The 23,040-nt window shown below is 32.7% G+C and overlaps 3 protein-coding genes and 1 pseudogene across 3 annotated transcripts; 3 read left to right on the top strand and 1 right to left on the bottom strand.

The window, feature by feature from the left end:
• Window positions 1-611: 611 nt before the first annotated feature.
• Window positions 612-3,097, bottom strand: LOC107957604 (receptor protein kinase CLAVATA1-like; annotated as a pseudogene).
• Window positions 3,098-6,186: 3,089 nt separating this feature from the next.
• On the top strand, window positions 6,187-8,429 carry LOC107957605 (rac-like GTP-binding protein ARAC11). Its single transcript, XM_016893144.2, has 7 exons — window positions 6,187-6,630; window positions 7,024-7,111; window positions 7,205-7,314; window positions 7,418-7,481; window positions 7,793-7,857; window positions 7,966-8,031; window positions 8,135-8,429. Exons 1-7 carry the CDS (start codon window positions 6,532-6,534, stop codon window positions 8,231-8,233), a joined length of 591 nt encoding a protein of 196 aa, XP_016748633.1. The 5' UTR covers window positions 6,187-6,531; the 3' UTR covers window positions 8,234-8,429.
• A 3,206-nt stretch (window positions 8,430-11,635) lies between these two features.
• LOC107957606 (SAL1 phosphatase) lies at window positions 11,636-15,708 on the top strand. Its single transcript, XM_041111916.1, is given in 12 exon segments — window positions 11,636-11,718; window positions 12,399-12,462; window positions 12,533-12,750; window positions 13,398-13,455; window positions 13,538-13,613; window positions 14,048-14,118; window positions 14,230-14,263; window positions 14,266-14,431; window positions 14,660-14,852; window positions 14,928-15,026; window positions 15,116-15,269; window positions 15,383-15,708. Coding segments are annotated over 12 exon segments (1,380 nt in total). The 3' UTR covers window positions 15,547-15,708.
• A 3,171-nt stretch (window positions 15,709-18,879) lies between these two features.
• LOC107957607 (uncharacterized) lies at window positions 18,880-19,709 on the top strand. The gene has a single exon (XM_041112120.1). It carries the CDS (start codon window positions 19,181-19,183, stop codon window positions 19,514-19,516), a length of 336 nt encoding a protein of 111 aa, XP_040968054.1. The 5' UTR covers window positions 18,880-19,180; the 3' UTR covers window positions 19,517-19,709.
• The last annotated feature ends 3,331 nt before the right edge of the window (window positions 19,710-23,040 follow it).

The raw sequence follows: 23,040 nt of genomic DNA, 5'->3' as shown, positions 1-23,040 counted from the left end.
TAAATTCATTGTCACTCAAACTCCTTAGCCAGCACCCTATACAAGCATGATCACCATCACACTTTAAGCTCCCCAATCTCTTATTACTAAAACCAAAGATCCCAAACATGCAAAACAACAAAAATTTTCTATAATATTTATTTATAATTTATTGAGTGAATATTTGGTAAATTGGTTGTGCCTTTTTTTTAACTCTACAAGCAGAATTATATATTTGTTATGTGCCCTGTTTTTTTTATATACCCTATATACACTTGTCATTAACCCAATCTTACTTATGGAATTTTTAAATTTCTTTGGTAGTGTACCAAATATGTCCCTTATTTTTATATTTTAATAAAATTTTTACAGTTTCTAAATTTTTTATAATATTTCCATAACATATTGATAATATTGATTAATCTCTAATAGTTTTTTTATTATAATTTTTATAGTTTTTCTATAATTTTTATAATATTTTAATAATTATTAAACTTGAATAATTTAAAAAATCAATTAAACTTTCCACGTTAAACCCTAATTAGTTACCATTTTTTTTCCATCAGTTGCAAACTGCGACTATATTCCATAAGTTGCTAAATGGAGTTGATTGGATTATAAACTCAGTGATATTTTGACTATTTTAGGGCATTTATCTTATAAAACCTTTAAAGTAACAAGAGGGAAGAAACCATGCATGCTGTTGCGACGTCCGTAGACACCACAGTAAATCTTCCCAACCCAAATTTTAGTACAACACCAAGCTTGATAAAGTTTGGAAATCAAGGAAGTTGGAAGTGAAGTAACATCTCCACATTACATTAACCTAGTATATTTTATAATACACGAATTACGTATACATTTATAAGGTTTAACATCCTTTGTGCTGGTTGGACTCCAAACTCTAGTTTCCCTCTAGTATGATTAACAGAATGATTGTGATTATGAGCTTGGAAGCAGCGAAACATGGTGCGTGACCATGGCTTGAACCTCTAGCTGGACAATGACTATCGTTCGAGGGACAGAGGTTGGGGTTTCCACTAAACGAGCTATCGTCGAAGAATAAGAACTGGCCAGCACTGGGGACCCTTCCAATCAAATTGTTGTCCGAAACATCAAGTGTTGCGAGGCTCGTCATGTTCTCGATTTCAGCAGGGATTTCACCTGTTAACCGGTTCCTGGAGACATTGAGATTGCTTAAATGTACCAACTTGTTAATTCCTTTTGGGATTTCACCGCTGAGACTGTTCTGACTGAAATCGATTGAAGTGAGCGAAGTACAGCGAGAGATCGAAGGAGGGATTTCACCTGTGATGTTGTTGTTTCTGATGTTTATCTTTGAAAGTACCTTGATTTCGAATATTTGCTCTGGGATTTCGCCTGAAAGTTTGTTCCTTGCAATCTCCAGAACTTGTAAACTGCGCAAGTTTCCGATCGCTGGAGGGATTTCACCACTGATCAAATTGTTTGAGATTTTTAACATTTCAAGCGAATCACCTGACATTCGCGGTGGGAGTTCACCGGCGAAGAATTATGGTCTAGGTCGACGAAACTCAGCAAGGGCAAGTTGAAAATTCTGGCCGGAATCGTTCCATTGAGATTGTTTTTCTTGATACGAATCTTAGTAAGAGATTTGCAGTTGCCGAGTTTTTCAGAGAGTGGACCGAAGAAGAAATTATCCATCAGAATCAACGCCTGTAACGTCCCTCCCTTACACAAATCTAGTGGAATCGACCCGGTGAGGTAATTCGAAGAAACGTCAAGATTACAGAGCTTCCCATTGCGGCCAAGATTCTCCGGCAATTCACCCGTGAAGTTGTTTTCCCACAGTTTAAGCACTGCGAGTTGGGGTAAGTCACCTACATATGACGGAATTGAACCGTGGAGCTTATTTTTGAACAAAAGGATCATAGAAATGTTCTGCAAGGCAGAGAAACTCTCTGGTATCTCCCCCGTTAGTTCATTCAAGGAAAGATCAAGATCCTTCAAGCTAGTTAAACCAGCGAGTTTGGAAGGGATCCGACCAGTGAGGGAGTTCTGTTGAAGGAGCAATGTACGCAAGCGTTTCAAATTACCCAAACTCTCGGGAACCTCACCGGTTAGGTTACAGCTTGCCATGTCGAGGATTTTGAGTTGAGTTAAGGACCCAAACTCAGGTGGGATTCCTCCATGGAAGGCGTTGAAATATCCGAGGATCAAGCTCTTAAGGTTTTTTAAACGACCCAAGGAGGCAGGGATTTTCCCAGTTAAATCATTGGCATTTAGACCCAAGTATTCCAAGCTCTGGATGTCGGAGTACTTGTCGGGGACCTCTCCCGTGAAATAGTTGCCTCCGAAAGACAGATGCTTCAGATGTTTCAGGTTGGCGAGTTCAACGGGGAGAAGGCCAGTGAAGTTATTGTTATAAGCATCGAGAATCTCAAGCTGGGTCATACCTGTAAGAATTTCACCAGGGAAACTCCCCCGGAAATAGTTATTAGAGATGTTGAATGTCTTGAGAGAAGTCAAATTCCTCATCTCCGTAGGAATATTCCCCGTAAGTTCAACCTTAGAAATGGTGAGGTTCACGAGCTTGTTCAGAAGCCCTATCTCGGGAGATATGGTGCCGTAGAGGGGAGCAAACGACACATTCAGAGCAACAACACGGTAATCCTCGTTGCATTTGACTCCAGAGAAATGGCAATGCGCTGATGGAGACGACGAGAATTCCCAGTCGTCTACCCCTGAAGCTTTGGGTCCAATCATGGAAGACTTGAGCTTCAACAGGACTTCAAGATCACTGTAACCCTTGGTGCTGGTACAGAATAGTAGAAGAATCATGGAAATATAGAGAAGAAGGTAACTGTAGAAGCTTCTCATTTCCCTCTCTTTGTTTAGAGAAACAGAATAAGTGGAAAGTGAACCGCTGGTTACTTCCAAGGCTTGAAATATGAAACTCCCATGCTCAAAAGCAACTTTAAATCGATTTTTTTTAATTATTCCAATATCTTTTTCAAAAAAAAAAAATTTCCTCCCCATCAACACTTTACCCCACTTCTCTTGGAAATTTTTTAGTTTCCCTTCCCTTTTTACTTAAAAATAAAAATCCCCACAAATTTTTTATTTCTTCCCTCTTTACCCAAAAATCTTTTATTTTCTCTCCTTTATCACCAAAATATTTTCAAAACCTAAAAAAATTATTTTCTAAAAAATTACATAAAAATAAAAAATTCTGCTTATTTTTTTAATTTAATTCAAACAAATATATTTGATTAGATTCAAATTCTATTTCACTTAATTTGATTCGAAGAAAATTTTAAATTAAATTAAAATAATAAAATATGATTTATAAACTCGATTAATTCAAAACTTTTCGATCGAATACTCACTCTCTTTATTAAAAATTTTACATATTTATTTAATATATAAAATTTAATAATATTTATGTTAGTAGAGTAGTGATTAGGATTAATTTAAATTTAAATTACTAATTTTTAATGGTGTAATAAGTAAAAACTAAAATGGTTGCTTTGTAGATTATGAGAGGCACAAAGTGAGAAGGGAGACAAGCATTGATGCCAGTTCCCAGGTGTCAATATACTGTAAATTCATGTTCTGTTAAACAAGTTAGTGGGAGAATTTTATGTAAGAAGATTAAAGCCACCAATTGTTCTGCTTCCAATAGGGTCTCCCCTCGCAATACATGTTGACAAAACCTCCACAGAAATGAGATAGAATTAAAGAAAAATCTGAACTTTTTGCGTTAAATTATCTAAATTGATTTCTTTTAACGTTGATGAAAAAAAAAATCATTTACCAAAAGAAACTAAAATGGACTAAACTAAATTGTTAATATTTAGGAATAAATAAATTGCATAATGATACTTTTAGCACTTAACCTTTCTCTAAAAGATCAAATAAGTCCTAGGGCTAGGATCGAAAGAAAATAGGAGGAAAAAGGAGAAGAAAGAGGGAGAAGGGAAGAGCGCACCTGTCACCTGAAAAAGATCGATGACGGCACTGGAAGCGGTGGCGGTAAATAGGCGGCTAGGGTTTCTATGGAGGAGAAGGAGAAGAGAAAATAAGAAATAAGAAAAAATTACGAAGATAGAAAAGGTTAAAAAACAGAAAAAAACACGTGAGTTTTGTTGGATTAAAAAATACTCATGCCGATGCCACGTCATGTTTTAACGGCCTCGTTAAAATTTTTTGATAAAAATTAACTAATTTCACCAAACACTATTATTTAAAGATTAAAAGAGAGAAAAAAAATAAAAAGCTAATTTATTTTTTTAGAGAAAAGTTGAAGGATTAAAAATATTATTATGTCTAAATAAATTTACAATTGTGCCATTTAGAACTAATAGGCAAAAGCTTTAATCGCTGCCCAGGCTACATCCCATTCGGTCTTTTTTTTTTCTCAGTGAAGGATACATGAAAGTGAAGCATATTTGGTTCACATCTGTCTATGCAGAAAATCACTTCAACTGGTGTTTATGTATTGTTTGGATATGAATAGGGTTAATTTGTTTGGAAAGTAAGAGGGTTTAAATAAAATATAAACGTGAAAAATAAGTTTAAATAAAAAATAAGGTCCATTCTCTAAATTGGTTGGGTTTTGGAAAAGATTATTTTAGCCCCAAACCTAATTTGGCCCGAGTTTGCTTAACATATTTTTAGTTTATTTAATGTATTATATTTTTAAAATTTATTTTTATATAAAAAATTAAAACGGGTGAGCTGGATCGTATTTGGATTTAATATTTTTTATTTAAGTGGAACTTGAATAAAATTTTAAGCTTATTTTTAAAATTGAATCAAGTCCTAAAATTTTGCATCAATGTACAATTTTATTTTTAACTCGAGCAAAAAGGTGTAATTTGGTAAAGTGGGTTTAGAAAAAAAACATTCCTTTTATAATGTTTTTCGATGCTGAAGGTTATTAGCTTCTTTTGTAATTGCTCATATAGAAGTGCGTTTTTAATTTGAATTACAAAAAATAAAAAATAAAAATACATTAGTTAAAAACTTTATATGAACATATAAATGACATTATCAAAATTTCATAGGTTTTTTTAAAGTAAATTTTTATATGTTAATACTAAAAAAATTTATAGGTTAAATATCGTTAAAAGTACTTATAAAATCATTATCAATACATTAGGATTAAGCTAAATAATTATTTAAATAAATAATAAATAATTATATCAATCAAAAAAGTTCAAAAATATTTTATCCATATTTTTTTATTAATAAAATTATAATTTCCAATTTCCAATATTAATATGTTTTCTTGTATTTAAAAAAATCCAAGTAAATTCTTTAAAAATTTATCCAAGGATGAATCCTTTTAGACAAAAGGATGGTGTTATTATATTATTTTTAAAAATACTGCTTGTAATTTTTTAAAGAAATGAATTAAAATAGAAATAAATAATATTTATCATTTAATATAATAAATAATTTAAAATAAATATAAAACAAATAATTAAAATATTTATAAAAATATTATGATACACATTATTATTTTATTATTTTAATAATTTCATAAAAGTAAGATATTCTAAAACTTATATTATATTTATTTTTAATATAATGTTCTTAACAGTCATTTTTTATTTTTACTTCGTCGCTACAGTTGCAGTTGAATCCAAACGCACAGCGCATCATTTATCTTAATCTCATCGGAGGCAAAATCACTATCTATACAAAGGAAGTTTATCAACTAAAGCTTTCTATAAATGAGGTGTAGTGTGATTGCTAGATTTATTTTTTTAACTATATATTTAAAGTTTAATATTCACTTACTTACTGAGAATAGAACATATTTTTATAATCAATTATTTATCCTTTCAAAAAATACTCGAAAAGATTAAAAATGGTTATAGATGCGGGATTATGAAAAAAAGGAGAAGGAAACATTCCGTGGGATTTACTCAAATTTGGTGTTAACATGAATTGTGAAGTTTTGTTTGGAAAAATCGATCAAAATTATGTTGCTGAATTTAAATATTATTATTATTAATATTATAATGATAAAAAAAAACAAGTACTATATGAATTATCAACCTGAATCATGCGAATTATTGATCCATTCGTCTAAATTAACAAATGATCTAATTTTGTTTAATTATTAGATGATGATGATGATGAGGAGGAGGAGGACGATGTTATTGGAATGTGAAAAGGATGATATTAATAGTAAGGGGTAAATGATGAAAAAGGAGTTGTTAATAGAGGCTTACGCTTAAACCGCAATCGTCATTTGTGATTTATTCTAAATTCCTCCAAATTTCCTTCCATTCATTTTGCCACATTTCCCCCCTTTTCTTTCTCCACATTTTCTCTCTCGTTTTAACTTTGCATTTTTCTCTCCAATCTTTCTGCTCCTTAGGGTTTGCCTCGTGGAGACAAATGATGAGGCCTATGGATCCTCATTCTTTGCTTAACTACAACAACAACACCGTCAACCATATCTGAGAATATCATTTTATTGGAGGAAAACTATATATATATATCCGAGAGACGGGTAAAGCAGGCTTTAGGCGGTTTTCCGTACGGCGGCGAAGGGAAATGAGCGCCTCCAGATTCATAAAATGTGTAACCGTCGGCGATGGCGCCGTCGGCAAGACTTGCTTGCTGATTTCCTACACGAGTAATACTTTTCCTACGGTCAGCCTCTTTCCCGCATTTTCCTCATCTTCGTTGCATGATCTCATGATTTATCTGCGGTTTTAATCTAATATTAGCTGAACATGTGTGTGTGTGTGTGCGTGTATTTATTGTTTCCGAATAAGTGAAAGAAGAATTCTTTAACGTTTGTGTGAGCTTGGTTCTGTATTTTGCAACTTTGAATTTCCTCGGAAAATTATGCTGTCTTTTATAAATGCTGTTAAGGTTTGTTTTAATGTCTCACAATGTAAGCAGATCAGGTGCAACCACATCTTTTCGCAGTAAATTTAAACCAAGATTGGGGCTTTGTGCTCTTTTGTGAGGGATAGCTTATTTTGGTACTGATTCTGCAAACTTTTTTTTTTTTTTGGTTTTACATTGTTCTGGTAACAGGACTATGTGCCGACTGTTTTCGACAATTTCAGTGCAAATGTTGTTGTGGATGGTAGCACTGTCAACTTAGGTTTATGGGATACTGCCGGTAATTTGGAAAATTAGTTTCTGAAATTCCTCTTCTATTATTAAGTTTGTTTTATTTCTTGCCTTTGGGTCTGAAATCATGGTCTTGAAACAGGTCAGGAGGATTACAATAGATTAAGACCACTGAGCTATCGTGGGGCTGATGTATTTATTCTTGCATTTTCTCTCATCAGCAAGGCCAGTTATGAAAACGTTGCTAAGAAGGTTTAAACATCGAATATCTTCTCTTTTTAGATAATAATTTGGTTCAGTATATCTGTAATGCATGTGCCTGATTTTCATGTGTGTTTCATCCTCTCCATTTCAGTGGATTCCTGAATTAAAGCATTACGCACCTGGTGTTCCAATAGTACTTGTTGGAACTAAGCTTGGTATGATTCTTATTCCCAGGACAACGGTATTCTTTTACATGATTTAAGTCTTTTTTGTGAATTGCATTTGGTTTGAAAACTTTCTCAAATTAATAGAGTATCGAAACAAGCATACAAATTATATATTTAGGGATGGGATGGGTTGGAGCACCACGTTTGAACCTTGGGCATAGTGCCAATGGACTTGAAATCCACGTGTCATTGCCACATGCAATTCACAAACAAGACTTAAATCATTGTATCCTTTTATACCAATGTTGATGAAATTCTTTTGGTTTCGTCAAACGGTCTCTTGTTTCCTCTGGCTGCAGATCTTCGGGATGATGAGCAATTCTTTATAGACCATCCAGGTTCAACGCCTATATCCGCAGCTCAGGTACATATTTAAACGATATTAATTCTTTTTTGTTTCTTCTTTCTTTTTTATGGTGTGGAATGTGTCTCATTTATTTAAAATATCTGTGTTGCATTGCTTTTTCTTGAGGGAGAGGAATTAAGGAAACAGATAGAATCCCCTTCCTACGTCGAATGTAGTTCAAAAACACAGCAGGTTACATATTCTCTATATACATTATTCATATTTTGTTAACCGAGAACCTGTGGAAGTCTGTTTTTTATTTCCCATGAGATTTTGTGTGACTGCTTTACTGCAGAATGTGAAGGCAGTCTTTGATTCAGCGATTAAGGTAGTGCTCCAGCCTCCGAAAAAAATTAAGAAGAAAAAGTCATATGTTGGTTGCTCGATATTATGATCAATGGAACATTCAAGTCTGACGAAGATGGAGGACCTGTCGGCTTCTCGCGACTCGTATCTCTTCTCACTGTCAATTTTTTGGGTTCTTTTTATTCAAGGAAAGCAGTAAGCCCATCATGTATAGTCTCAATTCTTAAACTGAAATTTTAGGGATTTCTGTGAAAGCATCAGCAGGTGGTATGTTTTGTGTTTTACTTTTTTTTTTTAATTTATTTTATATATACATACATCTCTTGTTAAATGAAATTTTTTTATGTTTTGATGACAAGCATTTCTTGTTTACCATACACGCCTCTTCTGCTTTTCATGGTTAAACTGCACTCATGTATTAACAAGATGTGAAGAATATCCACCACCCTGTTTTGATATACCCTTTTTATTGCATGATATCTAAAATGAATGCAGGAGGAAGTGAATTTGACTGTGTTTATGCGTGTTTTTTTTTCTGTAGTTTATGGATAAAAATTGGCATTGTATAAAAGAAGTATTAAAAATGAGAATTTAACTTGATGCTTTGAGTTAAAACTATTATAATGTCGTAAATTATATAATAATAAAATTTGAAATAGAAAGATTGTATTAAATACTTAATGTCTTCTTAAATGGTATAAAAGTTGGGTTTATGTGTAGGTTTTAAGATATGTTTACCCTGTATCTCTATCCGAATTGGAAAAAAAACCACGTGCAGAATTAGTAACTCTTTTAGGAAGTAAAGAGTTTAGAGTCAGATTGTATTGTTTTTTAATAATTAAAAAAGAGAGTAAATCTGTCATTATAATCTTTTAATTAAAAATTTTATTTATTTTTATTGTTAAAAATTGACGTATGTGACATGTCATATGTATCTCATGTCGACATACAAAGAATGAAATTGTTCGTATAAATTGATTTACATATTTTTTAATAAAAGAGATCAAATGCAGTTTGACTCGTAATATAAAATGCTAAAATACCATGAATGATAACCAAATTTTTTTCCAGAAAAAGAAAAGCAAATCAAGGTTTTGAATTATTCAGGAAATCAGAACAACTTAAAGAAGAAAAGGAGAGATGTAGCGGAGAAAGGATAGAAGAAATTTAGATTTTGAATAGATTTGTCAAATTTTGGAGTTAGTCAAAATAGTTCATTATAATTAATTAGTCAAAAATTAAAATCAGTTTCCAGTTTTACACTAAATTAAAGTGCACAAAACAGATTGCAAATTTGAGTGTATTAAAAAGACTAAAACTAAATTTTAACTAATATATTCAAAATCTAAATTTTTTTACCCTTTCTCTGATACATGTACTCGATCCTTATTTTTACAACTTAAACTTATGTTCTTTTGATTAAATATAGTGAAACGTGTCAATTTTTTTTTATTAATTTCATGATGATGGGTTTCCTTAAAAGAAGTCATTTTAATTTTTTAAATAATTTGAAACTTGTACAATTTTTTTCTTAAAAAACTAGACATTTTTTTTCTTTTATATATTAGATTAAATCATATCTACTTGTAAAATAAACTATTTAATGTTAAAAATATATTTATAAAAAAAAATTCAATAATTACATTGTAGGTAAAGTGTTAAATTACTACTTATTTATAAATCCTTATCAATTTCAAGTTCCATTGGTTGGCATTTATTTATTTTTATTATTTTGAAGCAGTGATTTTTATTTATTTTTTAAACCTTTCACATAAAATATCATTATAACTCTTACTTGTTTAAAAAGTAATTCTAAATCACTTTTCTATCAAATCTGTGTAATGTGAAAAATTTTACTATAATATAGATTCGTAAAAAGTAAAAAATTGAATTCCTTATTTATTATATCAAAATATATTGAGTATGTAGAAACTATAAATATAGAACATTAAAAATCATATATCTTGAGTTTTTTGTCAAAGTGGGTTTCTTTGTTTAGCAGTTCCTTTGCGCAGCGAAGGGTGCAAGGATAGGATTGGAGATGGCGGTAGTGAAATAGAGGAAGAGATGGCGATATTGTCTATTTCTAGTGGAGAAGATGAGACTTGGCAGATCGATTTGGAAGAGGGATTGGAGGGGGAGGGGGAAATTTGAGTGTAGTGGGCAGTTTCCTAATTGCGAGTGTTGTGCAATTCCAAGTTGTGCGTACAACCCTCCTCTTGGGGGAGTGACGATTACAAATCTGGGGGAAAATCAGTTTTTTTTTTCAAGCTCTATTTTGAGATTGACATGGATAGGTTTTTGGAAGGAAGCCCTTGGACGTTTAATAATCATTTGTTGATTTTCCAAAAATTAAAGGTAGGGGAAGATCCATTGTTTGTACCGTTGTTTTAAGTGAATTTGGATCCAGGTTCATGATCTGTTGATGGGTTTAATGTCTAAGGTGATGGCAAAATAGTTTGGTGATTTCCTTGGGCAATTTTTAGATTATGACGCTAAATCCATAAGTATGGGCTATCGAAGCTACATGAGAATTAGGGTACAGATTGATGTGAGGAATATGCTAAATAGAAGGAAGAAGATTGTTTTGGGTAACAAAAGCTACATATATGCTCGATTCTAATATGAAAGATTATTAGTGTTTTGTTTCCTGTATGAATGGTTAGGGCATTTGAAGAGATTTTGCCTAGTGAGGATTGTTCAGGAAAAAAAATGGTGTTTGAATGGGATCTTTTAATTAAAGCAATTGCAAAATGAGCAATGGTAGCGTCAAGTTAGTTACATGAAGAAGGGGAAGGTCCACGACTTAGTGATCTGGGAAAGGCATTCGGTAAGGAGGAGGAGGGTGGGTAAATGAATATATAGGGTCTTTTTAGAAATGTTGATTTTAGAGAAGTTAATGCAAAATTAGGATTGAATATGGGAGGAAAGAAAACAAGTGAAATCAGAGGGGAGGAAAACATGGATTCGAATAGGGATCTGGAGGAGGAGGATTGTCCGATAGAGGTTGGAGAAGGAAAGAAACAACCTCGTAGTTCATATTTCTGAGATATCGATTGGCTTTGAGAGGTAGGGCAGCCAGATACAATGAAACTATTAAGTTCGGATGTCCGAGAAATAGGGAACCCCCGGATTATTCGTTGCCTTCGGCACATGCTAAAGGAGACTAATCCCGAGATGACTTTCTTTATGGAAACTAAGTTACAAAGTTCAAGGATGGAGAAAGTTTGAAAGAGTTGGAGTTTTGTGGAAGGAATTTATGTGAGTAGTGATGATACAATGGTGGATTATCATTATGTTGGAAACAAGGGTGTAAGGTGTTGTTACGTAGCTTCTCTTTGCACCATATTAATATGATGGTGGAGGGTGACATAGAGGATAACACTGGCAGTTTACTGGTTTCTACGGGCATCTACTGGAAAATTTAAGGCATCAATCATGGAATTTACTACGAAAACTTTCAGCGAAAAGCACTGAACCATGGTTACTTATGGGTGATTTCAATGAGACAGTGTATTCTCATGAGAAGCAAAGGGGGAGATTAAGAGATGAGAGGAGTATGGAAGCTTTTAGGTTTGCTCTTGATGACTGATCTCTTATATGTGGGATACAAAGGCCAATGGTTTATGTGAAAGCGTGGAAAATTGTTTCAAAATAACATTTGAGAAAAGCTTGATAGAGGGGTAGTAATAACGAAGTGGTGAGATTTATTTCTGAATTATAGCCTTAAACATTGTATGCAATCGGTATCTGATCACTGCCCACAATTACTTAACACTTGTAGTTTGGTTGAGAGGCAAGAGAATATGTACCGTAGCTTTAAATTTGAAATGGCTTGGATACTTGAAGAGTTATGTGAGGAGGAGGTCTGACAGCTATAGATTGATTCGGAGGGTTTTGTGTTAATGAGGTGGGCAAAGGAGGTGAGGCAATTTCGAGGATGACCATGAGTAAATTACAGCATCGATTAGATGAACTAAATAGTAAGTCTCTAGCTGATGAGGTGCTGGAAGAATTAGTCAACACGAAAATATAATTAGGGTGTATTTGTTTGCCTGGAAAACATTCTTGATTTTCTGGTGTTTGTTTGACTGAAAACATTTTACATGGGGAAAATGTTTTCAAAATCTCGGGTAAAATGCCTATGCTTTTAGGGAAAATGTCTTACAGATTTTTTTTCCCTAAGACATTTTCCAATTCTCACTAGTCTTTCCCCCTTGCGCAGTTCTCCATCTTCCTTTTTCTCCATCCAGGTACTTTCCTCCTACTTCTTCTATTAGGCTTTTCGTTGACAATTTCCATACTTCATTAACGATGGTTTTTGATGGGCAACAATAGAAAATTCATTTGTTTATCTTATGATCTGATTGGAAATGGGTATTTTCAGAAACTCACATTTGTAGTATTAATATATTCCAGCTGCTTTGCCATAAACCAAGTGGGTGCTTCCATCTATGAATATCAAAACCAAAGCTTTCTTCACCGTTCTAGTTCTTTCTTCTTGCATGGTGGAAACGAAAGCCTTTATGCTTCAAAGCTTCACGCTGATACTGACAAAAAGCCTTCTCCTGAGGAAAATCATCTCAATGGCAAGTCTTTTATCAGGTCATCATTGTGTTTTTTTTCCCCTTTTATTGATCTATTTCTCTTTTCCTAGTTTCAGCTTTTCCTTTTAGTGTTGCATTGTAGGATAATTTTTTGTTTCAATTATGATTATCAGCTTAATGCCCTTTTTAATCTAATTTGAACAGTGTTAATAATGTTATCAATTTTTTGGGGATTTTCCTTTTGGGGATTTGGTTGGTTTCATTGCTCATTTCGTTATTAGGTTCTCTTTTAATGGATATAAATTACCATCAATTATATGTTGGATAATTGTAAGCTAACAAAGTGGTAGCTTATCTGCACTGTTCGCATTAGAAAAATTAAACAAGTTGCATATTTTTGTACTGAGCATTTTATCATTTGTTTATCTCATGATTTTGTCCATGTTTTATTTGAAGATTGTGGATCTTTTTAAGGGACCAATATTGGCTTCATTTTGTTTTCTATTGAGATTCTGTCAGGAGCAAACAAATTTACTTATGTTCTGTCATGTTTTATTGAATGAATGGATGTAAGAATGTTACATTGTGAAAACCATCCCATGATTTATTGACACTAATATCACACAGCTGGAAAATCTGTTATTTAGTCAATTTATTCGGTTTGGCATGTCATATGCATCAATGTTGCAATTTAGATTAATGAAGGCATTATTGTTCTGTAATTTCAAAAGGAAAATATACAGATGATTTTATCATTGGTTTGGTCTGTGATATATTTCATCGTGTCAAGCTGTATATATATATAGAAGCTGAATTTGGGTTTGGGGTTTTTGTTTTAATTGTAGAATGTACAAAAGGCTTTGCTGCAATCAGATGTTCAATCCAAAACTGATAAAACTCTTGTAACAGTAGCTGATTATGGTTTGTTTCTAAACTGCTGCTTCCTCTTTGGTTCTTTCACCCAACATTACCAGTCTTTTAATCCCCTTTAAGAAATATGTATCTTGGATTTGAAATGGGTTCCCATTTTTTTTACCCTGATGATTTACTTGCTTCTTCCTTCTTGCTAGCATGTTACTAGGAATTTAGTTTTTCCTTCTTTTCACAATTTGTTATACTAGGGAATTTACAAAGTTGAATGATGTTTCCCTTCTTCCATTGAGCAAAAGTTTCTATTGGATGCAATGCTCTTTTGTTTTTTACTTTTACATTGTTTATCCCTAAAAGTTTCTGGTTTAAATAATATATGTTGTTCTTGGTCTCGTCATCTTTCAACTAAAGGGTGGCAGAAAAGAATCCTAAACTGATTACTAACATGTTGCCTTGACATTTTTATATTCTAAAATTTTCATCAGGCTCCCAGGCAGTGGTTAGTTTTGTACTGCAGCGGGAACTTCATGCTGAATTCTTATTAGTTGCCGAGGAGGTGAATCTCTGTACTTGTGAATAATAGTTTCAGCAGCATCCATCAGCCATCTTTCTTTTTAACATCATAGAATCCTTCTTTCCTTCTAAATAATGTTTGGTTTCTCTTTAGGATTCTAAAGATCTTCGCAAAGATGGTGCCCAGGAATAGTAGAGCACATTACAGAACTTGTGAACGATTCTTTAACTAGTGATGGATCATACAATGTTACTTTATCTACAAAAGACGTTCTCAAGGCCATTGACAATGGCATATCTAAAGGTGGTTGCCAAGGTTGACATTGGGTTTTAGATCCTATAGATGGTACTAAAGGGTGAGCTCTGAAACTTTATATTTAACATAAGTGATTTTATTTTAGTCATAAATAAGTTGGTGTCTGCTATAATAATGATTCATGTCCACTAAGTGCTTGTTGTTTACGATATGCCTTATCCAACATGAGGTGGTAACTTTTATTTTCGGTCTTTAACTCAGCCATGACTGCTGCAGGGAGATGTTTAGATTTGCTTCCAATCTTCTGTTATTTAGTATAGAAGGATTGATTAGAGAGCAAGAAAAAGGGGCTACCTAAACAGTACTTCATGCAAGATAAACCACAAGTCTGTCTTGGTTTTGATATATGTTATGAATGGATTTCTTTACAATTTGGTGTAAAAGAAGTTGGCTGCCTTTTCTTTGCTAAAGTTGGTGGTGGAACTTATATGCAGCCACTTGATAGTTCTTCGGCAGTGAAGGTTATAATGATTTTATAATTTATTACTATTAATCTGAGTACGTATTTGCAACTTGTACAATTTTATGGGTTTCAGGTGCAAGTAAGTGCTGTTGAAAATCCTGAAGAAGCATCATTCTTTGAGTCATATGAAGCAGCACACTCCATGCATGATTTATCTAGTTTGATTGCCCAAGTACTCCCCCTCTCTCTTTCTCTACACACACACAGACACATATAGACCAGCACATGAATAATGCACTGAAAATGTTGAGATGTAAACAGAAACTTGGTGTCAAAGCACTGCCGGTTAGAATTGACAGTCAGGCAAAATATGGTGCCCTGTCCAGAGGAGATGGAGCCATATATCTGCGTTTTCCTCACAAAGGGTATCGAGAGAAAATATGGGATCATGCTACTGGGTGTATTGTTGTAACTGGTATGGACCAATTTCACTCCATCATTGGCTTTCTTTCAAAGTGCTAAGGAGTAGTTGGCTGACATTGGTTTATTTTTCTGCCCTTTCACCTGTTTGCAACTCATGATTTGCAGAAGCTGGGGGTGTGGTCACAGATGCTGCAGGGCAGCCCCTGGATTTTTCTAAGGGAAAGCATCTTGATGTGGACACAGGCATCATTGTTACTAACCAGAAGTTAATGCCATTACTGTTAAATGCAGTTAAAGAATCCCTAAAAGAGAAAGCTCCATCCTCATGATCTGTTTTAGAGGCAGGCTTCATCCTTTCCTCTTAATTATACACTTGAACAATATTTTAATTATACACTTGAACAATATTGTTGTTATTATGTAGTGTGCTACTAATTATGCATTTGGATAATATTATTAATTTCTAGTATTAAATGTGTTTTGGAAGCTAATTTATAATTATTCAATCCTTGTTTTTATTTTTTTATAACACAATTACAAATAATTTAGACTTTGGTTGTTTTCAATTTATGACGATTAATATTATAGCTTAATAATTGAGTATTATTATATATTTAATTTGATTTATTTATTTATAAATAAATCATTGCAATATATGTAAAAATAATTTAAGTATAAATTTATTAAAAACAATTTAAAGTATAAATTTATTAAAAACAATTTAAAATATAAATTTATTAATATATGTAAAAACAACTTTTTCGGAAAATATTTTTAAGAAATCTGCTAAACAACAGAAAATATTTTACACAAATTCATCCAAACACTAGAAAAGTAAATCATTTTCAGAAAAGTAAATCATTTTCCAGAAATCATTTTCCGGAAAACATTTTACTGGCAAACAAATGGAGCCTTAAATTTGGAGATTGATAAGGGAGAGAGGTATTGAGAGTAACGGGCAAATGCCAATTGGTTGAGAAAATGGTGATCAAAATACATTTTTATAGGTTTGTTTCTCAATGCAAAAAGGCGAAATCTATTGATCGACTTGAGGATGGGGATGGTCGGATGATGGTTGGAGATGAAGGGATTGAAAAAATTGCCTATCAGTATTTTTCGAAGTTGTCCACTTCACAAGGTAGAGGAGATAATAGGAGACTCTTTTCAAGTATTTTGATTCATGTTACTGATGATTTGAATGAGTTCTTGAGATCAAGATTTAAAGGGGAGGAGATAATGGCGACAGTCCGTAGTATGCACCCTACGAAGGCACTAGGGGAAGATGTCAACTCTTATTTACCAAAAATTTTGACATATAGTTGGCATAGATGTTTGTAAGTATTGCCTTGATATATTGAATAATGGCGGATCTTTGGCAGAGATCAATTATCCTAATATAGTGCTTATTCAAAATTAACCTAATATTGTTAATATGATGCATTTTAGATCGATTAGCCATTGTAATGTCTTATTTAAATAATTTCCAAGGTAATTTTTCATATATTGCAGATGATCATGTCGCATTGTATTGATGAGGCGCGAAATGCATTTGTACCAGAGAGGTTGGTTATAGATAATGTAATAGTGGCTTTCAAATTATTGCATTCTTTCAAGAAGAAAAAGGGCGGACGGAAAGGATCATTTGCGTTGAAGCTTGGATATGAGGAAGGAAGGCATATGATAGAGTGGAGTGGCACTTAGTTGAGGAGGTAGCGCTTAAGATAGGCTTTGGTGAGGCATTGGTCAAGTTGGTAATGCGATGTGTAAAGTTTGTCAAGTACTCGGTGGTTTTGAATGGTGTACAAACAGGGCAAATCTCCCCCTTCTAGGGGACTTGGGCAAGGTGACCTGTTGAGTCTATTCTTATTTCTTTTTCATAGTAAGGGATTATCAGCCCTATTACAATTAGCTTGTCAAGAAGGTTTGGCGAAGTGAGCGAAAGTGAGTCGCTTAAGACCTATAGTATCACAATTTTATTTTATTTTTGTAGATGATAGCTTCATTTTTTAGGATGCATTTTTAGAGGGGGAAATAAATGTGAAAAGTCGAGGTTGAAGGAGACTCACTTGTGATTATTTCAAAGACCAGAATGCAAGGTATAGACAGATCGGAGGTTAGTAATTACATCTGGAAAGCTAAAAAAATTATAATGGGTTTTGAAAGCTTCAAATTCTAGCATATAAAAAAGGGAGGTAATAGGTTGGCTCACTTGTTGGCGAAGGAGGGCTTCATTCGGAAGCGATATGTTTGATGGGTGGAGGAGGGACCAGTGGCAATTCGAGAGATTATGATGGTTGACGATAGGAATTTGTGCAAAACCACATAACAGTCACGATAGCATTTTCGTTGAATCGTTTCAAATTAGAACATGTCATTGAGTCTATGGTGAGAGTTGAAGCGATTTTCTTGACTGGTATGCATAGGGATGTAAGGGAAGAAAATGGATTTTTAATATTGCTATTTTGATTGTTTTGGAAGCTAGAGAGGCTTATTTGTTTTGACGCTTATTTTATTTTGTTTGGTAAAGTGATTAAAGCATGCCAACATTTATTAAAAAAACTATATAATAGATAATGAAATGTGTTACTTGAAATTAATTGATAATAATAACATATAAAATATGTACGATATTGAAACTTAAAATATTAGATTAAATTGTTTATTATTATGTTGTTATTAATTTTGGATCGGAATTAAGTTTATTTATTATACCAAATCAATCAAATATATTATTAATATATATAAATAATAAAAGTAATAAAGTGTGCATAGAAATAAAAGGTATAAAAAATTAAAACAAAATTTTAATTAAGTGGTAAATAAAATTTTATAAATGCAATTAGTTCGAATTGTATATTTTTATTAATTTTCTAAAATTAAAAAAATAAAATATTTTTAAATAATATAGATAAGATATAAAATTGTAACCCACCTCTACAGAACTTACATATAAAGACAGGCACTTTAAACAGCTTGGATTAGTTGATGGGATTGAGATTTGACACCACTCTCCACTCAATTTTGACGTGCTTTAATTCACTTACAATGGCTCAACAACTGCTCTCTTTTTTCCTTTTCCTATAAATTAATTTGTCAAACGTCAATCAATAAATGATAGACTTGGAATTTAGAAGACTAAGCCAATAAATAAATAAACCTAAAAGACTTGGAATTTACAATAATCAATGTCTTCTAAAGACTGAACGTTTATTGGTAAGTACATTAACCCGAATGAAGATAAAATTATAAAATTTTAGAAATTAAAATTACTATGTGAATAAACTGAAAATATTTGAATTTAGATAAATTTAGAAAAAAGAATTGATGGATATATTTAAGTAATTTAAATATTTTTTATATAATTCTTTAATTTTATTATTTTTAAAATAATTAAAAAATAATTTGGATTTATTTTTATTATTTTTATATATTTTAAAAGTTATTTAAATTTAATTTCAAAAGATGATAAATTTAACTCTTTTTTTCAATTAATCTAAAAAAAACAATTGCTTCATCGAGTCCCTAACCATTTAATGTTACGGACACTATTATAGAAATTAGGTCATTTTTTAAATAATTTTTTATTTAAATTATTTTGTTAATTAATTAATATTTTTATGTTATTTTAATAAAAAAAGCCCAAAAAGAAGAGAGATCATCATCCTCCACCTAAACCTTCGCATCCAAAAGATAAGCTTTTACCTCAACGATACCGTTTTGTAACATCTACTTGAACCCGTATATTTTTTTTTAACATCCACATTCCTCATTTTTGTTACTTAAATCATCCCTTCTCCCACAGTTCCACCACACTATTTTCTGTTTTTTTTTCCTTTATTTTTTATTCCTTTATCAGCAGCACTCCCAGGGCGAACTCTTTAACAATATACTAACCGTAAAATTAGCGCTAGGATTAGAGGAAGAGGGGAATTGTTTGTGGGGGTAAGGAGGGTGGGAGGGGATATGGCGATATCGGATGCGGTGATTGGGAATTTGATGATGATCTACTTGGCAGTGATAGCGGGGATAAAGGCGTATGGTTTAGTATGTGGGCGGAGCTTCGGTGGCGGCTTCGTGCTGATAGTGTCGAGCACGGTGGTGGGTTTCATCTTGGTTGGCACGTTGACGTGGGACGTCTCCCGTAAAGCCACGTACGCGATTTCTCGCGATTACGCCGCTTCCGTACACGTTCAAGAGATGTGCAAGGGTGGTATTTGCTGGCACGGCGTCGCCGTCCGTTCCCCTGTTTCTCAGGTCCGCTTCAGGATCCCTCCTCAAATTCCATACCGTTCTTTGTAAATACTCAATTCAAATTTTGCCACAAGAAAAAAAAAAAAAGAAAAGATTTTCAGTTTTGAATCTCTGTAAGATAAAAAGGGTCATTTGTATTTGTTTTGTCTTGAATTTTGATTGAGAGGAAATAATTGTTTATAAAAAAATTGTGTACAAAGTTACAAAATAGCAAAGGAAATGGAAGATGCTTTGTGAATAAGTAATTTCGCCATCATTTGACTTGGCAAAAGAGCATGTTTAGTTGGTTTCCAAGTGATTAAATTTCAAGATTGAAACAGAGTAGGCCCCAAGGAAAAGCTTAATTTCAGTAGTTTAATGACTTTGTGCGGCCTACCGACAAGAAACAAAGCATATTTACGAGGAAGTATAGGATTCTCAAAGAGTTGGGGGGTGACAACATTATTGGGGAGGGGGGGTTCTAGAAAACTTTTGATCAAAAACTGACGTATGGGTATTGATGTTCATCCAAAACAGTTAACGGTGTGCTGATTGGTTTGTCTGTTTAGAATAAGCCCATGATTCTTTCCTGTCTTTTTTGTCTTGTTCATAGAATATAAACAGATAAGATAAGCAGCAGTGCCGGTGAGTAGTACTGTAAAATTTGTAGTAACCTATTTTCGGAAGCCATGCCCGTAGCTCTTGTGTGAATACTAGAGTCAGCTGCTATGGCTGTTATCCCCAAAAAAAGAAAATCCAGAAGAGCAACAATCCTGTGTGGTTTAAACAGGATTCGAAATGCATTTTGTGTGCTCCGTTTAACATCATTTTCTTCAAATGACGCCATCAAAGAAGCCACCATTGCCACGCTCCATGTTGACCCATACACCATTTAAAACTGTGCATATACCTTCCTTTTGTGGGGGTAAAAATCTATTGGGAGAGGGTTGGCCCAATATTTAGCCCCCCACCGTTAACAATGGGCTTTTTAGATAAGAAAACTGATTTGGGTCTCAAGGATTATAGTTATTTTATTTTTTGGTAATTATGTTAAATTAGATTTTGGGATTAAATTTCTTGAGAACATAAAAAAATGAAATATCATAGATTCCGCCCCTACTCATATCAATTTTTTTTTTCAGTTTTTTTATAACGATGAATCCATCTCAAATTTATGTTTTAAAAAAATTATTTATTTGAACATATGAAATAAAATGTTTAAAACAGTATTTTTTTAATTAAAATTTATTTTTTAAGTAAAATATATGGATACTTTATCCCATCCACTATAGTGGAATTCTCAAGTGCCTTAGGAAGCTATATTTTTTTTGTCGTCTTTCGAATCATGAAAAATAAATTCATGGTACATGGTATAAGTAATCAATAAAATATTATAAATTTATATAAATTAAGCCCAAAATAGGAGAAAGATAATTTGATAATCACATTTATTAAATTGCTGAAATTTGCATCTTAGTTTCACCGTCATCAAATTAACTTAATGATGTACTCTGGTGGTAAGAACTCCAATAGATTCATTGCATCAATAATACACAAAAGGCCAAGTCTAGGTTGGCCTACCCACCTCCTCATCTCGAAGTCTAATTTTACGATTATCATCACAATGCTCTATTATGATAACGTCTTCTGAAAATGGTTTCCAATAGATCTAGCGATATCCTTACAAATAGAGTGGACAAAAACCATGATAATCTTAAGAGAAAATAGAGTGAATAAAAATAAAAACTACGATAATATAGACTAAAACAATAATTATCATAAATTTCACAGAAAATAAAGTGAATTAAAACTAAAAATTAAAGAAAAAAAAAGGGGAATACTATTGAAGAGGTCACAACTAACAACCATCTAGGAGGCCTATGCCGCCACCAACAATACTAAGATTTGGTTTTAGAGGGCGAGGTAGATTTTTATGTTCCTTCTAAATGGCAGGGCCAGAAAGCTATTTTTTTATAAATTGTACGTAGGTGTTCTATTCAAATTTATTCTATTTTACATCTAAATATATTTTAATTATCACTCAAATTGGGATTTGCGATTATCGGTTCTTGCTGTAATTATTTATGTGTATTATTTTGTTTATATTTATAATTTTACTTATAACTTCTTCAAAAATTTGAGACATTATTATAAAAATTTGGTACTATATTGGATGTATTGTTAGGATAAGAGTTTCATGCATTAGAAGTGAATAACAACACAATACATTATCATTGAGTAAAACAAAAGATAATACAACCATATATATATATATATATATCAAGGTACAAAAGCATATAATGATGATAAGTGGCGATCTCTTTTTTTTTTTAATGCAAATTTTTTTCTCTTTTTTTCTTTAATTTTCATTATCTATTAGTTGCATTTATATGGTAATAATAAACTCTAAAAAATCATTTTATTTCTTTAGAGAAATTGAAGTGTCCTAAATCTCACATTGACTAGAGAACACACTCATAATTCATACTTACACTATAAGTAAGTACCAATTTACTCGTTATTTTATGAGCTCTATAGAGTTTCTTCATTTTAAAAAATTCATAAGAGAGGCTTATAGTTTGAAATTATTTATTTATAATAGACTTAAATATAAATTTGGCACCTAATTTATTCACTTCTCTCAAATTGGTACTTAAAAGTTTTTTTGTCCAAATTTGGTACCTGAACTTCTTTTTTCCGTTAACTAGTTTGGTATTTTTTTTAACACTGTTAAGTTCGGGACATGTGACAATATCAAACAATGACACGTGTCATTAATGATATCCATCTAAAAACTAAATAAAAAAATATTAATAAATTTTAAACTATAGAAAATAAAAATGAATAAATGAAAAATATATATTACAAAAATAAAAAAAAGTTTATAAAATTAATTATTCTTTTATGTATGTGAATTCTATTTCTGTTATTACTGGTTCTAATTATATCTACTTGTTTTGACATAATATACCTAAAACTACCCATAGTCTCTACCCAACCCATAAATAGGAGGATAATACGCTTCAGTGCACTCGAGCCCACGTCCTCCTATATTGGCAATAATGCCCATGCTATAATACCTCTAACCCGTATCCGTCGCCGAAACAAGGTTACGAAGCATTACTAGAGTTTTCAGATCATTAATAGATAATTCATGTTTAATACTATACATTTTCCGAGATTATTCATAACGTCCCTTAAATGGACCCTCGAGGTCCAATATGAGTATCAGAATTGAATCAAGACTAAACCGAAAACTTAGAAATTTTTTTGTCAAATTTCAAAACTTTTCCTAGGTACAGGGGTCACATGCCCGTGTGGTCCCATGACATGCCCGTGCTTCAGGCCGTGTCTTATCCCATGTAACTCTTTGACTTGAGTCACACGGCCAATCCACACGCCTCTGTGCTAAGGCGTGTGGCCAATTTGTTTTCCCAAAATTAGTACAATTTTCACACGGCAAAGCCACACACCTGTGTGCTAGGCCGTGTGCCTCACACAGCTGAGACACACGTCCGTGTCTCTGACCGTGTGCTCAATTCTGAGCATTATGTTTCTAAATTTTAAGATGCAGGGGACACAAGGCCAGACTA

The sequence above is a fragment of the Gossypium hirsutum genome, chromosome A05 (genome assembly GCF_007990345.1).
Source record: "Gossypium hirsutum isolate 1008001.06 chromosome A05, Gossypium_hirsutum_v2.1, whole genome shotgun sequence".
Lineage (NCBI taxonomy): Eukaryota > Viridiplantae > Streptophyta > Magnoliopsida > Malvales > Malvaceae > Gossypium > Gossypium hirsutum.
The sequence above is the reverse complement of the archived record's forward strand: the minus strand, read 5'-3'. Positions and strand labels throughout refer to the sequence as shown.